The sequence below is a fragment of the Primulina tabacum genome, chromosome 8 (genome assembly GCF_025594145.1).
Source record: "Primulina tabacum isolate GXHZ01 chromosome 8, ASM2559414v2, whole genome shotgun sequence".
Classification (NCBI taxonomy): domain Eukaryota; kingdom Viridiplantae; phylum Streptophyta; class Magnoliopsida; order Lamiales; family Gesneriaceae; genus Primulina; species Primulina tabacum.
Genome location: NC_134557.1, coordinates 13,935,324 through 13,961,140, shown reverse-complemented (window position 1 = coordinate 13,961,140; position 25,817 = coordinate 13,935,324). Strand labels below are relative to the sequence as shown.

General features: G+C 36.1%; 1 protein-coding gene across 1 annotated transcript; it reads left to right on the top strand.

Annotated features, from left to right (window-relative positions):
• Positions 1–248: 248 nt before the first annotated feature.
• LOC142554815 (photosystem II reaction center W protein, chloroplastic-like) lies at positions 249–1,050 on the top strand. Its single transcript, XM_075665491.1, has 2 exons — positions 249–455; positions 551–1,050. The coding sequence occupies exons 1-2, from the start codon at positions 362–364 to the stop codon at positions 871–873; spliced, it is 417 nt and encodes a 138-aa protein (XP_075521606.1). The 5' UTR covers positions 249–361; the 3' UTR covers positions 874–1,050.
• Positions 1,051–25,817: the final 24,767 nt, after the last annotated feature.

Below are 25,817 nucleotides of genomic sequence, written 5' to 3'. Positions count from 1 at the left end.
TCCGTGTTTCGTAAGCACGGATTGAAGTATTTTTGAATTTTTTTAAAATTATTTTTGAATTAATTTTTACAAATTAAATTAATTATTAAAAAAGCCCTTAATTACGACGTTGGAGATTTAAAAACTAATATATCAAAAGCATAGTTTTTTATAATGCGAAAATACCAGTTTGCCATTAAACTCGTCGGGGGCAATGCGAATGGTAGTCGAGTTTTTAAGGATAAGGGGCGATCTATCCGATCCAAGCTGTTTGGTTCACTGTAGTCTCTTTGACGCACAGATATTAAACGTCCTCTCACTACCGTAATAACACCACCTTCATTTTTCCCAACACAAACTCGGACTCGGGCTTTGAAGGAAAATGGCTACCATCTCTACTTTCGCCTCCACCTCGCCAATTTCACGCGCCGCCCCGGCACAGAGAAGGTTCGTCTTGAGGCCTTCCGCCATCATCGGTAAATAAAACCCGCGTCTTTATCTGTGTACAACTCATGTTCTTACTGCCGATTGCCGAATACTAATCCAAATGGGCATTTTATTTGAACCTCAGGGCTACCATCGATGTCAAATATTAACACGGGGAAAATGAGGTGTACCATGGAAGGAGAAAAGGGTACTGAGGAGAGTGAATCGAAGTTGGGTGTGGCGGCTTCTTCGCTTATGACGTCGGCCTGTGGGGCAGCCATGTCTAGCCCCGCCGCGCTGGCGCTGGTGGACGAGAGGTTGAGCACGGAAGGAACCGGGCTGCCATTCGGGCTGAGCAACAACCTCTTGGTGTGGATTCTTGCGGGTGTGTTCGCTCTGATTTGGGCACTTTACTTTGTGTCCACCGCCTCCCTTGATGAGGATGAGGATTCTGGCTTGTCCCTCTAATTCCAACCCATCATTTCTCTGCATTTTACTTTGTTCTTAGTCATTATATGATATTGTGTAAAACCATGTTGATATTGTTTGAGTGGTGTCCAATTTGTGGCTCGAGTTTTATTGACTCTAATGTAAAACAACCTTTATTTTAATAATATTTTTCGATTTTATTCGATTATGACATTATACCCATTCAAGCTGCATAGATAAAGTCCTTGAATATACAATAGCTACCATGAGGTCTGCGTCGCAACGTAAGATCATGAAACACTTTAGGAAGTGTACCATATATTCTAAATAGGTTCCTAGTCGAATCAGCAGCCTAAAACAAGGATAAATGTCGCTCAAACTTGAGACTAGCATCTGTGGTGTAAACGTCATGTTTCATTGGCAAGGGCATGGAGATGTCCATTCACACAGATGGATGATCATGTGATGATACACTGAACAACCCTCACTCGGACTGTCCAAGTGGTTCTCACTTATCGAGTGGAATAGTCCGCAGTTATGGTTGTATACCATTAGTCCTTTGACCTGGGACAATGTAAGGGCTATAGTACTAGCATGCACTTTGATCTGTTTATCAACTACATCAAGGGTCATCAGGTGGCGAGGTTGAGTGTAGTTTCGAAATATATAGGAGCAAATACATTGAAGTCGGGAATTCACCGTTTTCACCTAAGGGTGAAGATATCCTATGTGAACTGGTGACTTAATAGTGCAAGGAGTCTAGCCAGAACAAGAAATGTGCTTCAGGGAAAGGTGTTTTCCTAGTTGCACGTACCATGCCACTATTAGTACTCAAAGATTAATCACATCGTTATCCAATTCATATGCAACTCTCGATATACCAATGGTTGTAGATTTGATCGGGATATATGTATTGAATGGATCGTATACGCTAACCATGACTAAAGGTTCTTGTAGGCACTATCAGTGATACCTAGGGGATCATGGGGCGATGCTACTAGACTCTCTTACCATGATCCGATAGGTGCAATCAGAAATGAGTTCTGACATTCTTAATCAAGGAGTTGATGAAAAGAATGAGGTTAACTAGGGTAAACCCAAATAAGAATAAATGTTATTCTGAATCACTTGGAGATGTAAACCAACGGCTAGCTGTATTCCTAAACCATTGAGGGTCACACAAGTATCAGATTCTGTGTTCTCGTTGAGATAGTCAAATTTCAAGGAGTTGGATTTTGACGACTATAGTTTGATGGAGATCAAACCAGAAGCTTATAAAGGAGTTTATGAGCTGATTCCATAGGATGTGAGAAATAGAAGTTAGCATGATTGCTAAATAAGGAAGGAGAGTGGAACTGCCTATTTTATGAAGGAGTTCACTAAAACTGGCAGTTGTCAATATGGTAAGTGAAAATTTTGATCTTCGAAATTTTCGATTTTCATTATATGAGCAAGACTTGTATCATTGTTACATTGGCGCTCTCGGATCGTCGATCGAAGTTATAATGAGTTCGAATAATTTATTTAGTGAATTTGGAATATTTATTTAGTGAATTTGGAATTTACTAATTAAATGATTGCGTTTGTAGGTGACTACTAACATGTATAAGTTCTCATAAATATTTTAGAGTAGTCTAGAATTAAATTAACCAATGAGTTAATTTATAAATTAAATAATGATTATTTAATTTAATATACATATACATGTACATATTTTTATATGATGATATAAAATATGTGTATATGATATTATTATATAATGTATTATTAAATAGTTAATAAATACATTATATATTAATTATATTAGAATTTAATTATAATGAAAATATAGAGTACTTGTGGGAGAGAGACTCCTAATCTCACTCTATAAAAAAACTCATAAGATGGCATAATTCACGGGATATTTTTGTTCCATAAAATTCCTTCCCAATTGAAAAAGTGGACTCATGGCCACATAAGGGAATTGGAAGGCAATTTGGCAACTATTATAGATTAAGAATGAATCCATAATTGTGGTTAAGAATGAATAAAAAAGGAAAAACCCATGATTTGCATTAAAAAACTCTCTCGGCCTCCACTTTTGAAAAGGAAAAAAACTCTCGGCCTCCATTTTGAAAAAGAAGAAATATTTTCGGCCTTCCTTGTTCTTCCACCGCCGTGTCGCTGTCGCTGCACCGTCTCCGGATTTTGGAAATTCGGAGACTACACTCTCAACGCACAAATCATTTGGATTTTCTAGTGCAAATCAAACGAGGAAAACAGTATCTGATCGTGGACCTAATTAGACGATCAAAAGAGAAGAGTCGTTCGTAGGAATATACAAGAAGAACTATCTCCGCGTAAAAATCGGAATAGTTTGGAGTCTAAGCTTTTAGAACGCAAAGATATAATTCTAAACATCCTATGAATGTTTCTGAACACACGACGCTCAAGCAAAAATTTTTAAACTTTCGCTGCGTCTTGGGTGCGAGAATACGATGTCACAACAACATTGTGATCATTTTGATTTCACATCTGAGCATTCATATAAATACAACCGATGAATTAATTATAACACGAACAAAGAGTAATCAAAAACTCGAAATTTAAATTGGGACTCCCAAGCAAATTTTTGAAAACATCTCAAAAGAAAAACCCCACCCCACACTAATCATACACATTTATCGAAAATCGCAAGATGAGTTGGATCATAATAGCAGCTTAGAATCAATAAAGTCCTAAAATGCAGGAATATGACAAGTGATTAAATATTCTTCGTGACATGAACAATTTCATAAGACTGGCCAGAAAAATTAATCAGACATGAAAATCTTGGAAAACAACTTAGAAACAGAACTCCGACACTGCGAAGCCATAATCGATATTATGTAGAAAAAACCAAAGTGAGAAGTGGAAAACTTCGAAAAATATACAAAATATGGTTTAGAATTCTAAACCTCGAAACTCGGACACGACAAGTTCATTAATCAATGGTAGAGTGAAATTATTTGTGGTTTCAATATAATATAGTTTTAGAAGGACAAAAATGCAGAGGCAATAGGGAGAAAACGCAATCTAGCAATCTTAAAAATGAACTAGACATTAAGCAGTTGGAATGGGCACTGGACATTATAACTAAGCCTATAAATAAAACGGCTATCCCGAGCTCCTTAAATCGTCCGTCACTGTATACCCTATAATTAAATCATATGTAAGCGAGGGCAATTATTGTACATCATGACACACCGGTGGTTTTTTAATGGATGAAAATTAAGCTAAGAAGCATATAAAAATTCAAAACGAAAACAATGGAGGAAAAACCGGGTTTGCAAAATTACATCTTTTCCACCTTAAATATTTTTTGGTAGTTTTTCTTCCACTTTTTTATTTAAACATTCATAGTTTTGTTGATCATCACTCAATTGATTTCTCAATTGTTCTCATTCAATATGAGGAATAGTGTGGGGCCCTTAGCTCCTAATCGTTATTACAACGCAATCTGATTAGGGTTAATTAATTACAGCGGAAAACGAGTTTAAATTTTCTTTACAATGAGTCCAAATCATTTTATTTGAATACTAAAAATAGTATTTTATCTCATATCATAAAACTCACCCACACATAATCAAAACCAATCATATACAAACAATTCATATCCTCGGGACATGCCCCGGTATATAAATACATTCATATATATATACTGGGAACAAAACATAAAACCTCAGCCCAAACTGTGACTCCCTCAAGAAGTACCCTCTCCGGCCTCCTGATATCCTGGAGTACCTGCCATTGTCTACACACAAAGACAACAACAGCCCCCTTGGGGGTGAGCAAAGCTCCGTATGGAACAACCATCATATATACCACAAGTATCTAAACAATGATATATGGTATGCAATGCATGTATGTCGTGGAGGTATCAGGTCAAATGCCCATCCACTGAGCACATGTCAGAATCAAACGAATCGCTATCAAATCAATGCTCGAGCTGGCACACCGGCTTCAATCAGGGATACTCGTATGATAGCGTCGACAATGAGCCATCAAATCCCAAATCTCCATCAATCGTCGGGGCCACAAATGTCTATGTTTTAAGGGTCATGTAATACCAAACATAGCATTGTGTTCACAAACCCCAGAATCCAATCAAATCATATCAGGATATCCAAGGATCATAGCTCAACGTGCATGTCATGTATCGATGTATGCATCAAACGATGTGTGTTAACTAAATATTTATTTTATACATCGATATTCAAATCACAATGTCATGTATGCCACATAAACTCAACAAATAAGGCATATAGACATGTATTTTCATTGCAATCAATCAAACCAATCCAACATATATCATATAATACAGATACCTGTCGTATGTTACCCGGTCGCAACATACCTCAATTCTTCGTTCCGGTTGATGTAGCTTGAAGATATCAGTATAATAATCTATCTACATCAATAACATATTCATTTCAATCAATAACATGATCCAAAATCAATAAAATAAGTTCTAAATATCTTTTGAAACTTTGAAAATCCATATCAAATCAAAATTATAACATAATTCAATTCCGACTTCAAAACTTAGTTTCTTGTCGGTTATTCTACCGCATATATTTATCAGAATTAATAACAACTGACAAATAATTCTTCAATCTCAATCCAACGATTAAAATTCTCTAATTATAATAAATTAGGAATAATTCAAAATAACATCACTATAATCATCTCTTATTCGTTAAAATCATATATTATTCAACAATCTTCGTTAATACAATATTTAATATTTTAATATCGGTATATCTCTTTGGACCAGTCAAACGATCAAATTTTTCAAAACTCAAAACATGAAACTTCTATATCTTTGAGTTTTCTACGTTATATCTAAATCTCAAATCATTTGGATTTCATATGACCAAGATATGTCATATTTTATTCTTAAAAATTAATTCATTATTTTTCAACTTATTTACGAAAATGACATCAATGCTATTTTATTCTCGGGGTCTCACATTTCTCCCCAACTTAAAAGATTTCGTCATCGAAATCTCAAACATCTCTATATACATAACATTGGAAAATATATATATGCAAAGGCCCTAGAACTTCTTGCTTGAAAATTTGCGGAAAATTAAAAATTTTTCTTTTTAAAAGAACTTAAATGGTCTCATTCATAAAATCGACTGATGAATCAAGTTCAATGTTTAAAATATCGCAGCGGAAGAAAATAAAGTTTGCCAAAAATCACAATTTAAAAATATCCAACGACTGATAAAATGTTTGCGGAATAAAATAACAACTACTGCTCTGAGGTCCTCGGGTGCCACTACTGCCGACCCAAGCTGGCTCATTGGTCCCCGCCCTCGGCCCTGGTCTCATCAGTACCTACAACAATCAAGTCTAGTGAGCCTAAAGACTCAGCATGCATATATCGCAGGTAACGAGTAAAAATCTGAATTAAAATATGCATGAGTTAACATATCCTGTTTTGAGGCATGCTGAAAATAATATGTACTGAGCAATTATAATACGTGCATAACTGAACTGATAATCACAGTAAAAATGTTTGCTCCTTGGAGCCTGTACTGAAATAACTGGTAAAATTTTCTGTTGAGATTATGTTTTACGCCTATGGCCACTGCACTAAGCTGAACTGATCGGTAACTGGCTACCGGGGAGGCTGAAACTGAACTGAGCTGGCCGGTCACTGGCGACCGGGTGGTACCATACTGAACTGATCGGTCACTGGCGACCGTATAAAATAACACTCCCACATAGTGAATGAACCACAAGCCATATCGCATAAATCTCAAAAATAATCATTTTCTATTTAATGCACGTAAAATAATTAACTGGCATAATGAAAAATCCTGTAATTTTACCAACTAGATTGGATTGGATCGTCCCCAGGCTCGCTGCAATCTAACTGTGCCATGAAATATATGCAATAGCTTAAACTTGACCAACTATGCAATTTACGTTCAAAAGATGCGACTATGATGCCTAATGACTTCGCATTTAATCATGACTCCGAGCCAACCTGAACCGACACCGAACCGACGTATAGTCATGATTAAAATACGCTGAAAAATCATAAAATAATGCTTCTAAAATGATTGGGTCGAAATCTAGGTGGAATGGAGGCCAAAACACGAAACGCTCTTTCGAGAGTCAATTTGGCACATCGCACCGTAAATTCTCGTACGACCTCAAAAATGATCCAAATGACAAACGGTCGAAAACATGACCTTTCTAACTCAATGAGGCACTGTACAGTCCAAGGCCATAGGCTAAAAGCCGACGGAGAACTCAAACGAACCTCCGAACCGACACAGCAACTTGCTGTAAAATTCCAGCAACTGTACAATCGTGTATCTTGTGTTGTTTTCGAGACTACCGGCCATTGGGGCGTGAACAACCGACCATAGACTCTTACCAACATCCCAAGAAACGAAACCATATGCTGAAAAATGGAAGGGGCCGAAGGGATATAGGGGTTGTTCTTGATGTTTTGATTAAAAACCGAGGAGCCATGGACCAAGCCACCAAAAGGGCGACTTAGTCACGTCTTAGACATGCTAGGGAAGTGATCTAACCATGGCTATAGGCCCTTGGGGCAGCCAAGATCAGATCCTTCCTCCTTGACAACCAAACTGAATTTTCGAACTCAAAAAGGGACACAAATGGTGTTGCTGTCATTTCTTGTTTTCCAGCGAGCATGGGCTGAAACCGATGGACAAATGTGGTCCTAAGGCATCCTATTACATGTATATAAGTCGCCTTGGGAGCCTGGAGTCGAACCAATCACCTGAAACTCACAAACCAAGAAAAACGTGAAGCTTGCCAAGGAATATCAAAAATTCTGCATGTGTTGTTTTCAAAAGTTTTGACATGGATCTCGATTTTTGCTTGAATAAACATGATCATGTACTGAAAAATAAATGATAATATGACTTGATTGAGGTTTGAAAGAATCTAGACATGCCTTGTTATCGTTTGAAATAGAAACGAAAAGAAAAGACGAGACGGCGCGGAGGAGTGGAACGTTTCTCTTGATTCTTGCTCTCGATTTTTCTCTCTACTCTTAGGCTATGAACTCACGAATTTTCTACACTAAAATGGATCTGAATGATGAGGTATTTCGGTGGTGAGGGAGGGGAGATAAGTGGTTATGGGAGTGAGGGGGATATGTGCAAGATATAAGGAAAGATATCAAGACTAAGTCTCCTAAATTTGAATTTTGAATGGTTGTTTGATATCAAGTCTATGTTGGGTTTTTCTAGAATGGTGATGGCCGATTTTTACATGCTAGACTAGGATAGGATAATGCTAATTAGATCATTAAATGGTGCTAGAAAGATCAAAGAATTATCTTCCTAATTAAATACAAGAAAGGGTCAAAGGTGGCAAGGCAAATGAATTGTTTAATAGTCTAAGGGGGTGGCCGAAATTCACTAAAAAAAAGGAATGGAAAAATAATTATCTAGTGAATTAATAACCCTTAAAAACTTTACTAATCTTTTAATTAATTTAGTGAGCTAACCCCTTAATTAAGTAACTTAAATGAGCTCATTTCTTAATCACCTCAAATAATTAAATTAAATCCTCAAACCTCCCTTTCTAACTCAAATGAACTTACTTGCTAGCTAAATTAACTTCTGGAAATATTTTCTCAAATCTTAAATTCTATCTCAAAACTCCAACTCCGGTCCGGCCTCACTGAAATAACTGAAATGCTAAAAATCAAACTACTGAACTGAAATAATAAAATAATTAACTTCAAATAAATGCATTTAAAATAATCATGCAATGAAGTCAATTAAATTTAAAAATATAGAATTATGCATGGCTTAAACGTAGACTGATTTACGGGTTCTACAATATATGCCATCAGTTATAGTACATATCAAAACTAAAATCAGTATACGAATCAGTATACATTGAATACAAAGGAACGGATGGAAGAGAATCAAACAAATGCGGATATGAATCTCGCATTTTGCTTTTCATTTCCCACGTCGACTCTTCCACACCATGTCGTGTCCATTGTACTCGAACTAAAGGGATCGCTTTATTTCGCAATATCTTTTCCTTTCGATCCATAATGCGAACAGGTTGTTCAACATAGGAAAGAGAAGGATTAAGTTCAACCTCATCAAGTGCAAGTACATGCGATGGATCTGGTTCATATTTCCTCAACATAGAAACATGAAACACATCGTGAATGGCAGATAGGGCTGGTGGCAATGCCAATCGATACACAAGATCACCAACTCGATCAAGAATGTCGTATGGACCAACATATCGAGGAGATAATTTCCCTCGCATGCCAAATCGAACAGTGCCTCTAAAGGGAGATATTTTCAAAAACACTTTGTCACCTTTCTGGAATTCCAAAGGTCGTCTTCGTTTATTCGCATAACTCGTTTGACGATCCTGAGCAGTTTTCATTCTCTGTCGAATCAACTGAACCTTATCATTCATTTCCTGTATCATTTCAGGTCCAGTCAATTGTCTTTCACCAATTTCATCCCAGAATAATGGTGATCTACATCGTCTCCCATATAGAGCTTCAAACGGTGCCATACCAATGTTCGTTTGAAAACTATTATTATAAGAAAATTCAACTAATGGTAAGGCATCTTGCCATCCCATTCTGAAATCCATCACAATCGCACGTAACATATCTTCCAACGTTTGAATCGTACGCTCAGTCTGGCCATCAGTTTGAGGATGATAAGCAGTACTCATAGCCAAACGCGTACCCATCGCTTCTTGGAAACTACCCCAGAATTTAGAAGCAAACCTGGGATCACGATCAGATACAATCGAGACTGGCACACCGTGCAGTCTCACAACATTCTCGATGTATAAACGGACCATTCTCTTATAAGGATAAGTCCGCTCATACGGAATAAAATATCCAGATTTCAAAATCCGATCAATAATAACCCAAATATCATCACAGCCCTTGGGCGAATGAGGTAAATGAGTCACAAAATCCATAGCAATATGTTCCCAATTCCATTTCGGGATTTCGAGACTATGGAGCAATCCTCCAGGTTTCATTCTCTATGCTTTCACTTGCTGGCAGACAAGACATTTCGAAATAAATTTAGCGATGTCCTTCTTCATACGTTTCCACCAGAATTGAGGTCTCAATGTCAAATACATCTTTCGACCTCCAGGGTGAATACTGTATTTGCTACAATGTGCTTCTCGAAGAAGGGCAGATTTCAGATCAGAATTATCTGGAACTACAAGCCGACCATTAAGTCGTAAAGAACCATCAGATAAAATCTGAAATCCAAACTGATGTCCTGCAGATACAAGTTCTTTCGACTTTTGGATCTGAGCATCGCTTCGTTGGGTCTTTCTTATTTTCGATATCAAGTTCGGCTCAATTTGCAATGCTGATACAGTGACAGAATTCCAATTCGAGTGAAAAGTCCAGCCAGAAGTACATATATCATCGTGTACTTTGGCGACACAAACATAAGCTAAGATAGAATCATGCACCTTACGACTAAGGGCATCCGCAGTAACATTCACCGATCCAGGGTGATACTGAATCTCACAATCAAAATCCTTCAGGAGATCCATCCATCTGTGTTGCCTCTTATTCAAATCAAATTGAGAAAAGAGATATTTCAGACTCTTATGGTCCGAATAAATAACAAACTTTTCTCCGTACAAATAATGGCGCCAGATCTTTAAAGCAAATACAATGGCAGCCAATTCAAGATCATGAACAGGATAACGTGTTTCATGAGATTTCAAATGACGAGACTCATAAGCAACCACTTTGCCATGTTGCATCAGAACACAGCCTAACCCTTTACCAGACGCATCTGTACACACCACAAATCCTCCGGTACCTGAGGGAATAGTAAGTACAGGTGTTGTGGTCAATCTCGTCTTCAATTCAAGAAAACTAACTTCACATTCATCTGACCAAATGAATCGTTGATTCTTCTGTGTCAGTTGAGTAATAAGTTTAGCTATTTTCGAATATCCTTCAATAAAGCGACGATAATATCCAGCTGAACCCATGAAGCTACGGATCTCAGGAACATTCGTAGGTCTTGGCCAATTCAATACAGCTTCGACCTTCGCAGGATCAACAGATATGCCACGTCTTGAAATGACGTGGCCCAAAAATACCACTTTGTCCATTCATAATTCGCATTTGGACAATTTAGCATATAAATGGTCATTGCGAAGAGTTTTAAGTACCAGTCTCAAGTGTTAAACATGCTCCTTTCTCGATTTCGAATATACCAGAATATCATCAATAAATACAATATCGAATCGGTCAAGATAATCTCGAAAGACACGATTCACTAGATCCATAAAAACAGCAGGAGCATTCATGAGACCAAAAGGCATAACCAAGAATTCATAGTGGCCATACCTCGTACGAAAAGCAGTTTTAGGTACATCTTCGTCACGAACTGGTACTTGATGATACCCAACACGAAGATCAATCTTTGAGTATACAGAAGTACCCTGAAGCTGATCAAATAAGTCATCAATACGAGGAAGTGGGTACTTGTTTTTCACAGTAGCCCGATTCAGTTGCCTATAATCGAACACATTCGCATAGTACCATCTTTCTTTCGAACAAATAAAACTGGAGCTCCACAAGGTGATACACTCGGTCAAATATATCCATTATCGAGAAGATCCTGTAATTGTTCTTTTAGTTCTTTCAATTCTAATGGTGCCATGCGATAAGAAGCTTTCGAAATAGGCACAGTTCCCGGTAAAAGATCAATACTAAACTCAACTTCTCGATGAGGAGAAAAATCAGGAATCTCATCGGGAAATACATCCGAGAATTCTTTCGCAACATGAATCTCAGATAAAAAAGGCTCCTTCTTAGAGACATCTATAGCGTAGATAAGATAACCCTCGTCTCCGCTAGTCAAAAGTCGAGACATTTCCAGAGAGGATACCAATGGAATTTTAGCTTGGAAACCTTTGCCATAAAAATTCCACTTGGGTCCATCAACAGCCGAAATCGAACCACTCCATGAAAACAATCGACAGTAGCTCGATTTGTCGTCAAGATATCCATGCCAACAATACAATCAAAGTCGTGCATTGAGAGGAAAATCAAATTCAGAAATACCACATTATCCTCGTATATCAATACAAAATTATGCACAACTTGCTCAGACCAAATAATCTTCCCTGCTGGTGTGGCTATCGACAAAGTATCATACAACGGGGTACACTCAATGCCATGAGATGCAACAAATGCATGAGATATGAATGAGTGAGATGCTCCTGTATCAAATAAAACACGTGCAGGATAATTGCAAAGCATGCAAATACCTGCAATCACACCACCAGGAGCTTCCTTCGCCTGATCCTCGGTCATAGCATACACTCTAACTTGAGGAGGAACTTGAGCAGTCTGACCACCTGGTCCTCGATATCGTGGGACACTCGACTGCTGAAAAGAAGGAACAGGAACAGCAGGTCTCATCATGCTGGGGCCACCTCTAAATCCTGGCCGGGGTTGAGAAGAAGTCGTACCCCTGTTCGGACATACTCGAGATAAATGACCTTCCTGCCCACACTGATAACAAGTACCAAACATACATTGACACTGCTCGATAGTATGTTTACCTCCACAATGACTACAATAAGGAGCAATCACAGGACTCCCTCTCTGGGATCCACTCGAACTCGAAGAAAACGAAGAAACAAAACCAGTCTTCTTGAACTTTTTACCTCTCGGACGCAAGGTAGACTGCTGAGCTGACACTGGAGGTGGAGGAGTATACTGTGGACCTCCTCGCCTTAGTCCAGCCTCGGCTGCCTTGGCTTGTTCTACTGCCTATGCGTAGCAGGTAGGCAAACCAGAAACAACAAAAGTATATAAAGCAGGATGCAATCCATTTACAAACCTGTTATATTTCGCTTTTGCATTTGCAGTTACGTGAGGTGCATACTTCAACAACGTAAAAAATTTCGAAGCATATTCTGCAACAGTCATCGTTCCCTGCTGCAGACTATTAAATTCATTCTCCTGAGCAGTATAATAAGAAGGAGGGGAATACTGAACCAAAAACTGGGCCTTGAAGACATCCCATGTGACTTCAATCCAATCTCAGCGGCTTCCCACCAAGATTTTGCTCGGTCTTTCAACTGATAGAGAGCAAGTTTCAGTCTCCGAGACTTGGAATATTCAACAATATTAAACAGATGCTCGATATCCTTCAACCAGGCCTCAGCTCTTTCTGCACTCTCAGTGCCAAAGAACTTCGGTGGTTTCAGATACTGGAATCGAGCCATCACCAAATCCATGGACAATCCTTCAAATTGTCCAACTATCCTCTCAGTACTGCTATTCGCAGTTTCATTCATGGGATCCATCTACAAATCAGAGGATGAATTTCACAAATCAATATCAATTTCACATCATCATCATCTCATCAATAACTTACTCAAACTAAATCAAGTAGGAGCAAGTAATACAAATAAATCAAACACAAACGCACAATTCATTTGTGCCTATTCAAGTGTACACAAGACTCAATCGAGCATTCCCCGCTATGCTCTGATACCACTCTGTGTGGGGCCCTTAGCTCATAATCGTTATTACAACGCAATCTGATTAGAGTTAATTAATTACAGCGGAAAACAAGTTTAAATTTTCTTTACAAAGAGCCCAAATCATTTTATTTGAATACTAAAAATAGTATTTTATCTCATATCATAAAACTCGCCCACACATAATCAAAACCAATCATATACAAGCAATTCATATCCTCGGGACATGCCCCGGTATATAAATACATATATATATATATATACATATATATATATATTGTAAGGTCCAAAATTAAGACGACGTAATCCAACTGCATGCAAATCTAGGAAATACGGAAATAAGTAATTAATTGATTTAATTGCTAAATTATTTGTGTGACAAGCATGATATTATATGATTTAATTGTGATTTTGCATAAAACTGTATTTTTAAGGAGCATTCACATTGCGATCAAGGAACGGAGACCGATGGCTGAAAAACGTAAAATGATTTTTATTAAACAATTATTTTTAATTATTTGAAATATGGTTAAGGGTTTTTCATATTTTCGAAAATAAGGGGTTTTGAGGTGATTTTATACGCCGGGACGTAAATTTTATCGGTGTTGGTTTTTCAACAAAAATACGAACTTTTTAGCAACCCGGCTATTTAATCTACAAACTATTTTACCAAAAACTATTTTAATATTCTATTTAAATCCTAATTAAACTAATGGGCTTAATTTAGAGGCTTAATAGGCCTAAAGCCTAGTTAGTATTTAATTAAACTATATAACATATGATTAGCTCCCCAAAACCCTACAATCCCTACACAAACACACGCCCCACTTCTGAAAATACACCCCAAGACACACGGCTCACACACACACCACGATATTGAAGAAGAAAAATCGAGATTTTTGCAAGGAAGAGTCTAGCCAAGGTCTTGCTCCGTTATTCGCAATCGTCAACGTAAAATCGTGCGTTAATTACGCAAAGGCACGCCTATTCTTTCCTTAAAAAAAAACCATCATCACATCATAGTATTGTTTTCATGAAAGAAAAGTTTACCAAACAAGTAACACTTGCTGTATTTTCGTTTTTACATGTAGCATGAAAGTTTCAAGTAGAATCTTTGATCCAAATTGTGTTGTTTATGTGCAAAAAAGGGCTGCCATGTCTAGGAAGTGTTAGAGTATTGTTTTACATGAATTTTAAAAGCTTAAAACACCCCCCAATCACCATGAACGAATAAGAACACAAGCTGGTATGTTTTTCTGTCTTGAAGTCTAAGGGGCTCGGTTTTTGTTCTTCACGGCTAGGCTGTGCGTTGGCTGGTTCCAGGGGCTAGCCAAGGTCGTGAGGGAGTCAAGGGAAGAGTCCTAGCCATGCTAGGACTCGAGCTAAGAGGCTGGGAGGAGTCCTTGACAGCAAGGACTCCTAACCGAGAAGAGTCATGGACGGCGCGCAACTTCTGTGCTTGTTGCAGACTTGTGGGCGTGGTCCAGGGGGCCTGGGCTGGGTTAGGTCGGCTCCTTGGGGTCTTAAGTGAGTGCTCATCACGATGGTTCAGGGGTGGCTCGGTCGGCTAGAGTCCTGGAAGCTAGAACAAGAGTCCTTGTCAAGGTGTAACTCTTGGCCAGCTTAGGGCAGTTGTGTGAGGGCTTCGATTTTCTTTTGGGGTGGTTTCCGTGTGTTCCTTAGGTCCAGTAGGGTACTCTAGGGTGTTGGTCAGGGTTTGGACCAACATGGCTTGGGGGTGACTCGATAAAATCAAGAGATGGCTCGGGGTCGAAGTTTATGTGTCATAATAGGGTTTCCTAAGCTTTAAAACTTGAACAACGGCTCACGGGGGTTGAGTCGTGGTTCATGGGGACTGAAATTGTATAAAAAGACTAAATTTAGAATTTAGGAATTTTATATTGAAGTTTGGGATTTTTCGGAATTAAAACGCCTTCAAAACGTCCAATTACGAATTATTTAAAAAGCCTCATTTTTAAGCTAAATAAAATTATGATAATTTTAATTTAAGCTTAAGTAATTATTTGGGACATGTTAGAGTCAAGAAAATCAAGAAAACGTCAAAAACGTAAAACGTCACGTCCAGGGGAAAACGGTCTTTTTACACCGGAAAAATTAGTAAACGTCATGGCAGTGTTCCTATTTGCTGTTTTATATGCTAATATGATTATTTTTAATGTTTTTGAATGTTTGCAGGTTAAAATGATTATTTTATATGTTTATGATTTAAAATGTTAAAATGTCCATTTTAAATGTCTATGGATTTTTATGATGAAACGATAACGTTAAAAGACATGTTGCATGCTTGGTTTAAAATGAAAAATGTTATATGCAAGTTTTTTTAAGTGATGATAATATGTTGAAGGATGTGAAGGGATTGTGACTAACACGATGATATGTTGGAGATATCGTGAGGGTTATGGTCTCAGTGGGAGCCCGACGATCGTATTTCCTTGGATACGGATATGTATATGTATATGTATACGATGATATGATATTACGTAAGGCCAGGGCCCAATTGACTGGTGAGAGTGTTGCTGGTGTCCCCCGCCGCCTAATACTGTGGTTACATGTAGATGGATCCATCGCCTAACACGTATATGAAAGTCACAATCAACGATTTGAATTCAACAAACACGAACATGAATATGATTATGAATACGAATATGGACATGGACATGATTATGGATATGATTTGATTAGGTGTATGTGATACGTTTATGTTTCTTTTGAAAATGTTTAAGTTTAAAGTTTATGCATTATTTTTAAAATGATATTTTAAGTAAAAATATTTTTCACTGTTATATGTTAACTATATTACGTATTACTTGTTATCAAAGATAGGACGTGTTGAGTCTTTAGACTCACTAGGTGTGTTGATGCAGGTGAGATTGATGGCAATGAGATTGGAGGTCTTGACGAGTGACTTGCTGGACTGTCAGTGCACATAACCCGAGGACTAGCGCTTTTATTTTCGCATTTAAGTTTACGACTATTAAGTTAAAGATTTTTACGATATTTTACTTTATGCTTTTGAGAGATTTTTGAGAGGTAGTATGGGCTACAATTTTCAAATATTTATTACTTTTTAGGTTTGGTAAAACGATTTACGTAATATATGTGACTTCCCCCTTTGGATTTGCAAGTACTAGTAGGATGTTTTATTTTAAAAATGGTGACAAGATATTTTAAAATATTTATATATAAGTATATTTTTACGATGATAAAAAAAAATTCTAGTACTTTTTAGAAAACGAATAAGCAGACATTTCATATATATTGGGAATAATAAAACCTCAGCCCAAACTGTGACTCCCTCCAGAAGTACCCTCTCCGGCCTCCTGATATCCTGGAGTACCTGCCATTGTCCACACACAAAGACAACAACAACCCCCCTTGGGGGTGAGCAAAGCTCCGTATGGAACAACCATCATATATACCACAAGTATCTAAACAATGATATGTGGTATGCAATGCATGTATGTTGTGGAGGTATCAGGTCAAATACCCATCCACTGAGCACATGTCAGAATCAAACGAATCGCTATCAAATCAATGCTCGAGCTGGCACACCGGCCTTAATCAGGGATATTCGTATGATAGCGTCGACAAAGCGCCATCAAATCCCAAATCTCAATCAATCGTCGGGGCCACAAATGTCTATGTTTTAAGGGTCATGTAATACCAAACATAACATTGTGTTCACAACCCCAGAATCCAATCAAATCATATCAGGGTATCCAAGGATCATAGCTCAACGTGCATGCCATGTGTCGATGTATGTTAACAAAACATTTATTTTATACATCGATATTCAAATCACAATGTCATGTATGCCACATAAACTCAACAAATAAGGCATATAGACATGTATTTTCATTGCAATCAATCAAAACAATCCAACATATATCATAAAATACAGATACCTGTCGTATGTTACCCGGTCGCAACATACCTCAATTCTTCGTTCCGGTTGATGTAGCTTGAAGATATCAGTATAATAATCTATCTACATCAATAACATATTCATTTCAATCAATAACATGATCCAAAATCAATAATATAAGTTCTAAATATCTTTTGAAACTTTGAAAATCCATATCAAATCAAAATCATAACATAATTCAATTCCAACTTCAAAATTTAGTTTCTTGTCGATTATTCTACCGCATATATTTATCAGAATTAATAACAACTGACAAATAATTCTTCAATCTCAATCCAACGATTAAAATTCTCTAATTATAATAAATTAGGAATAATTCAAAATAACATCACTATAATCATCTCTTCTTCGTTAAAATCATACACTATTCAACAATCTTCAATTTCTGTATGATTTAACCATTTATCGGATTTATTCCAAAAATCTACGAATTTCAAACATCACCAAAATTATAAAATTTATACCTCAAATCGAAGACCTCGTATCAACGATCCCATAACTGAAGTCGGTTCGTCGATTGGATAAATCGATAAGTCGCACGATCGAAAAGAAAATCAAAATCCCTATTATCTATTTTCTCCTCTCTCGTTCCTCTATGTTGAAATATGAAAGAATAAAATGAATCATTCTTTCACGTAAGTTTATCCTATTTTTTTAATTTTTTTTTAAATATTATATTATATTATATTAATAATAATATAATATTTAACTTTTTAATATCGGTATATCCATTTGGACCAGCAAACGATCAAATTTTTCAAAACTCAAAACATGAAACTTCTATATATTTGAGTTTTCTACGTTATATCCAAATCTCAAATCATTTGGATTTCATATAACCAAGATATGTCATATTTTATTCTTAAAAATTAATTCATTATTTTTCAACTTATTTACGAAAATACCATCAATACTATTTTATTATCGGGGTCTCACAAATGGTCAGTAGGAAAAACGTGAAGATTTGAGAATTTCAAAGGCCAATGAAAATGAAAAAGCTTGTCTCATAAAAGTGTCATTGGTCAATTTCAAATAAAATTATCAATCCTAGGGGAACCTTTTCTAGTGGCTGAGCACATACTCTTGCAACGCCGCACACATCGGGAAGAATTGAAAAAAAAATATACTAGCAATAGTAGTTGTATTTTTGCACCTGTTTGTCATAATTTGGCCAATGTCTTTTTGATTTATTGAGAAAGTGATTTGGAAGCCAAACTTTGTTTTGGAAAACATGTTATTGTTATTACATTTGCTGTCTGCGATATACATAGACTTGCTTGTATTTTTGGCACGTATTTACAGGAGAAACTCTGCTTAAATTTTCCTAAAAAATAAACGGCCAAGTAGTCTGTTTTTGGGTTAATGAGATCCTACTTATGTGGGCACTACCTTCACTTCATTTCAACGGGTAAGATCTTGCCAAACATATAATTTCAAAAAAAAAGTGGGTCTTATGTATGCATGAGCAAATCTTGACCATTCACCCTATCATGGAGACAATGCCCACATGGATAGGATGAAATAAACCCTGTTTTTGCGGTATTGCACTTAACCATTGACAAAACATAAATCTGTTACAAACCATAAAATTTACCAAAAAACAATCAGTCATGCACAACATAATTAAACAATACTTACCATGTTTTACGGCTTACATCACCAACGCTTCCTTTTATCTTTAATTTGGTTAATAACAACCCAAGAAATCCGTGTATACCAAGATTCAGTAACAGAAAATTCCATGAGAATTTTTTTTCTTTATTTGCAAGTATTCCACCATTAATTACAAGTAAGTTTTGTAGGGAATATCTTACAAGCCTATTTTTCACATTCTTACATACTTCCCTCAATACATAATCAATTGCTTGTAAAAAAAGAGACGAAAATTTCCTTAAAAAAAGTGGCTACACGACTTTTTTCATATATTATTGACCAAAGCAAAAAACATCTCGCATCTTCTACAATAAAAAATTCAAACCTCATGAATCATCAGACGCTTGTATCCCACATTTAAACCACAACAAAATCGTGATGATATCTTCAAGCTAATAGAATATCATAAGTTGCAACTTACGACATGTAAACTCCAATTCATCGTCATCTCAATCAAACACAATAAATTCAAGGATAAAACACACAAACCAATGATTTTAAGAACATAATTTGGACACCATATCATCTACGCATGAAAATGACTAAATAATCATATTTTAGCAACATTTTTTTTCAAACAAAAATGTTCTTATGTCTACTGTTTGGGATATTGATCCAGTTTCATACATAAAACAATATCAAATTGTAATTAACTCAGGATTCACAAATCACTTTGCACTTACACTTCATCCTACTAAGTTGGATAGTTGACCATCAAGAACTTTCTTAACTCAATGATTCTTGATTTTTTTCTTGACCATTTCTCATATTATTTCTTTCATAGGATTTTACACTTGTTGTTGATCATCCGTAGGATACCTACATTATTTTGATCTTAAATAAGGAAATCCTAGAGGATAACATTGATTCGTCAGCCCTCAGGCCTAAAGATTTCCTATTATATCTCTAGTTTCCTTTCTTAGCAACTGAAAATATTCAATTGGTATCTATATATGTATAATCCAATAATTTATTCCTCTTATTTCATGAACTTTTCTCTCAAGTATTAGTTCATCTTCCTCAATTCTTTGATCAGTATCCTTTTTATCCTAAATTTTTCCTGCCTTTTGTAGCAATAACCTACTCTATTGAAATTTAGTGAGTCGTGTTGGAGATTTATGATGTTCTTGTTAGACTAGGTGCCCGTCGAGCCAAGTGTTGGCCGAAGGTTCACATTGAAACTCTATGTGTAAACAATCTTTATTTTAATAATATTTGAAATTATTGTTTTGACACATCTTTATCTTTATACTCATACTTGTTGCATAGATAAAGTCCTTGAATATACAAACAGTAGAAAGAATATGAGATGCTCATATGATGAGTATCATGAAACTCATATTTGGAATACATGTATATTCTAAACAGTTCTTAGTCGATTCAGCCGCCGCTAAGAAGGATAAAGGCCGCTCGAGTTTGTGACTAGTATTTGCGATGTGAGTACCATGTTTCATTGGTAGGGGAAATTGTGATGTCCGAGTATTCAGATAGGCTTCTCCTTGTAGAGTACACTGAACAACCTTCTCTAAAGAACTTTCTAAGTGGTTCTCACTTATCGAGTGGAAACGTCCTAGTTTATGGTTACACCATTAGTCCTTATTATCCGGGACAACATTGTGACTCTATATACTAGCATTGCACTTTGACTTTTTACCGACTCATATGGGGTCATCAGGTGGCAAGGTTGGGTGTTTTATCGAAACATATAAGAGTCTATCAATTGTAGTCAGGGATTCACCACTTACCTTCGGGTATGGATATCCTATGTTCTCATGTGTATGTACTTTGAAATATCTGATGAGAGTGTTGATGGTAATTAAGAAAAGAGTTTCTTAGATTACACAATCGATGCAACTACGACATGACACATAGTATCGATTCTTTGACAGCTCTCGATATACCAATGGTTGTCGAATTGGTCGGGATATATGAGATGAAGGGACCGTATTGACCATAATGGAATGGTTCTTGCAGGCACTATCATTTGATACATATGGAATCATGTAAGCAATGCTGCTAAGGCGTTTAACATGATTGGTTGGGTACTATCAGACTTGAGTTCTGACGTTCTTATTATCAAGGAGTTGATAAGTAAGAATGAAGCAATTGGGGTATGCTCATATAAGGACATGTTTAGTCCTGCATCACATTAAGATGTGAAACCACTGCTAGTTGTATTAATGAACCAATGTTGGGAGTCAACTTTTTAAATTAAAGGCTAGCATGCTTTTGGAAGACATGACACTTTTTACATAACCAAGAAAAGGCTCCCCTTCTCTCCTCAAGTAAGATGGCCGAAAGTTATTCCCATTTTTCTCCCAATTTTTGCTTCTTCAATTGTTGATGAAAGCATATTCTTCTCAAAAAAATATCCATTAATTTTTCTAGTGCAAAATTAGATGGGATCTTCCTAGTTAGTGGTGGACCTAATTTGAAAGATAGAATCCATTTGAGCAAGGTGTGCTCTTGGAAGCTTGTATATTAGATCAACCTTTCAAGAGCTAAGTTGTTTATCATATTAGTTGGAGCCATCATCAATCTTTGAGATTGATAGATAAAACACTTAAACACTCTATGTATGTTTGTGTTTTTTGTATTTGCTACACACTGGTGGGGTGCCGGTTTTTTCTTGCCATGAAAATATGATTTTCAAAATTTTCGTTGCGCTTCCGGGCACCGTAACTGTAATGTCTCGAAAATCTGAAGATCCACGTGAACCACATGCATGTAAGTTATTAAATTTCTTTGGTATTTTGTTAAATTATTTTAAAGTATTAAATGCATGTTTATTTCAGTAATTTGTGTTTTAATTCATTATTTATATAAAGTCTCATGCATTAGGATTTTTAGTTGCATTTCGCGCTCGAACGAAGAACGGAGAGCGGGGATATTCAGGAAAAAATATTTTTATCGAAATATTAATTTTTATTAATTAATATAAGGTGTTTTAAGTGTATTTTTCTAGAAATGGGTTTTGCTGAGTATTTTTACCCGCCAGAGCATATTTTTAACCAGTACGCAAATTTTAACGATTTGAATGACTTTTTGAGGGCTCTGGCGATATTTTCAAAAACTTTACCAAAACGAAATATTTTTCGGGAGTGTGGTTGGGTTTGTTGGGCCTACTTTTAAGTTTAGTTGGCTCAAAACATTTTTTTTTTCCCTGGAGGCCCATGAATGCATATTTTAAACCACCTAAACTACAATTAAAATAAAATTAAACACTTCTTAACCCTAAATCACTCCATCAGCCGACACCCCCACCTTCCATCAGCCATTTTCACGAAAAGTTTCTGCTGAAGCTTCGGTTCTCCCTTTTTCTTGTAAACAAGTCTTCTTCCCCGCTTCTCCGACGCCTCCCTAACATGGAATACTTCAAGTTTTCATTCATAATACATCAAGACATGCCTATACTTTCGTTTTCTCTTCATACACGCTGATAATATGTAGATATTTATGTGTTTGTATGAAAAATTGCATGAGTCACCTCGTGGTTGCATTTTATATAATATGGCATGAATCTTGCAATTGTTTCCTAGCCTTGCTCACGTTTTTATGATTGGATGCAAGGGGGCTGCCGGTTTTTGTGTTTTTAAGGGTTGTACACAATGGTTAGAGGGTGTCAATAGGCTGGAGTCGATGGTTATATGGGTTGAGTCGAGGGTCGATCGATTTTTGTTGTTGAAGTGTGTCACAAAATCCGTCACCCTCGGTTATTTCGAATTCTGCGACTTATTGGTTGATTTTCTTGAAATGTGTTCAACATATGATTTGTAGAACTCTTTGTTAACTTCAATTAGATAGAAAATTAGTAATTTCTAATAAGAAACGAGAGAGATCTGATTTTTATCTCCGCGTAAGCTATGAAATTTCTGTGTCACAAAATTCCATCACCCTCGGTTATTTCGAATTTTGCGACTTATTTGTTGGTTTTATGGAAATTTGTTCAACATATGATTTGTAGCACTCTCTATTATCTTCGATTCGATAGCAAATTCGCAATTTTATGATAAGAAACGAGAAAGATATGATATTTATCGTAAGCCGCGCAAGCTGTGAAATTTCTGTGTCACAAAATATATCACCCTTGATTATTTCGAATTCTGGGATTTATTTGTTGGTTTTCTGGAAATGTCTTCAACATATGATTTATAGCACTCTCTGTTATCTTCCATTCAATGGCAAATTCATAATTTTCTGATAAGAAACGAAGGAGATATGATTTTCGTCGTAAAATCGCTTAAGCTGTGAAATTTATATGCATACGCTGGAGATTTTCAGCAAACTTTGGGATTTTTTCGTGGGTCATAAGTGGTCTAGAATGGATGGTTTATAGGCTGGTCATGTAGGTTTAAGTCACGGTTTAAGTTGGGAAAAATTTGGTTAAGTTTCGGGTTGATTCGGGTTAAAACCAGGACTCCGGTCCAAGTTTTAAAACGAATCGGTTAATTTGCAAACTGGGCTCGATTTTATGTCTATGAATGCTTAAAAATATTTTTTGGGATGTTTTAAGGAGTTCGGTAAGCTTCGGGTAAAATTTTAGAGGTTCAGGGGTAAAACGGTAATTTTGGGTTTCAAGGGGCAAAATTGTCATTTTGCACCCGGGATGATTTTAGTCCTGGCAGCGCCCTGAGCACAAATTTACCATATTTTAAATGTTTATGCATCATGTTCACGATTTTTAAGATTTTATGAAATTATACGTTGCATGCTTGGATTTAAGGAAAATTGCATATGTGCATGATTTTTATAAGTGATGAAAACGATGATGTTTTTGAATGATAGGAATTAGTTTTGGCTATCGAAGTATATGTAAATGCATAAGATGTATATGTAAATGATGATGATGAGGCCTAGGCACAGTGGATGGGTAACCATGTCACTGGTGTCCGACAGCCGCCGTACCGCGGTTCTATGTATGATTGATCCATTGAAAATGATGATGTACTATAGTCACTTCTAATGAACTGAATTCACCAAAGGAAACGATAAATGAAGAATTATGAATAAAGATGAGCTGTTTTGACACGTCACGATTTCATATGGCATATTTACATTACGATTTTAAAGTTCATGAAAGGTATATTGATTACAGGATATTTTCACTGATGTAAGCTATGTATATGTACTTTTTATTTATGGTACAAGTGTGTTGAGTTTTTAGACTCACTAGGCGTGTGTGATGCAGGTGATCATGATATCGAGGGGACTGGAGGTGCCAAACTTTGAGTAGGCAGGCCCGATGGGGCGACACGACCCGAGGACCACATGTTTTTCGCACATTTATGATTTTTATGAGTTGAGAGGATCTGAGTATTTTTTTATACGCTGATTTATTTCATTGATGGATGTTAGGATTTTTCTTGTTTATGCTTCTGTTATATTGTTATTGATAAATACTTATTATTATTTTTAAATGGTATTTTTAGTAGGACTGCATGCATGCAAGATATTCAAAAGCTTATTTTCAAGATGTGAGCTTTTAAAAAAAATATTTTCGTACCTTAAAGATGTTACAGTTGGTATCAGAGCAAGGGTCCTGTATAGAGTTGTACCGCCGCTAGTTTCTGATGCTCAGTCTTCAAGCCTCAGGTCTGTAAATTTAAAGATTTTAAATGTTTTGAAAGTTTTATGATATTACCTGCATGTTTACATGATATAGTTTTACGGTACATGTTTATCTGTCGTTATGTTTTGAGATTAGATGCTTTAAATTTTTTTATGCATGTTACGACATGAAATGAGAAATTATATGATTTTCATGCATGCTGCCTTTGTGGTGGAATTGGACATGAATAAAAATTTTGCTATTGGACATTAGAAAAGGTTGAAAATGATTTGTCTATATTGATTTTTGGTTTGTATGTACTGATGTTCTACTCTTGAGGTCACAAGTTAGTCATGAAGAATATGAATGCTTTTGGGACTTGTAGATTTTCTAAGAAATTACTGATGGTTTGTGGTTGCTAGTTGAGTTAATTTTTTAGGATTTCATATAAGCAATAATGACTCGAAAACTACGACGATATTTCGAAGTATAAAAACGTAGAATTTATTTAGGATGCATGCTCTACATAGTTGGACTTAAGGATTGAATTGCATGAATTGAGAATTTAAGGACCTAATTTTAATAACCCATAATTTGAGGACCTAAGTGAAAAAATAAAATTATAAGGGACTATTTTCTAATTTGCCGAATTTTGAGATTAAAATCTGAGTTTCGAAATTTTAAGGTGTAATGAAGCTAAGTCGAATATTTTATGGGGACAAAAATGCAAATTTCGAAGTGTTGTAGGGCAAATAATGTAATCTCCGAAAACTTTAAGTGCCAAATTGCAAATTTCGAAATTTTTGAGGATTAAATTCGAACTTTTGAGAAACACTTGAGTCAAATCAATACTGTTTCGAGATTATGAGAATTGGTTTTAGGTGTAATAAGCTTAAGGTTAGTGAACTCGATGATATGGAAAAACCTATAAAAGGGAATTAAGAACGCCAACAACTTATGGGTAATTGTGGAATTTTCAAAATTAAAGACAAATTGGATAATTTTTTATGAAATTAAGAATTACTGTTGCAATTGATAAGAAACTTGGGGACTATTTTAGCAGTAAGTGAGAATCGAATAGTTTAAATGACAAGAATTTTTGATGATTTAAGTTTGAAATGATATCTAGAACCTTGAAACAATTAGGTTATAATGTTATAAGGAAGGATAATCGAGGGCATTGTAGGATGAATCAATATTGAGCTTAAAAATCTAAGTGTTAATGGAACAATGCTGTGAAGAATTAAGAATTAGAGTGATGACAATTTAGGGTGAAGATGATTGGTTAGCTAA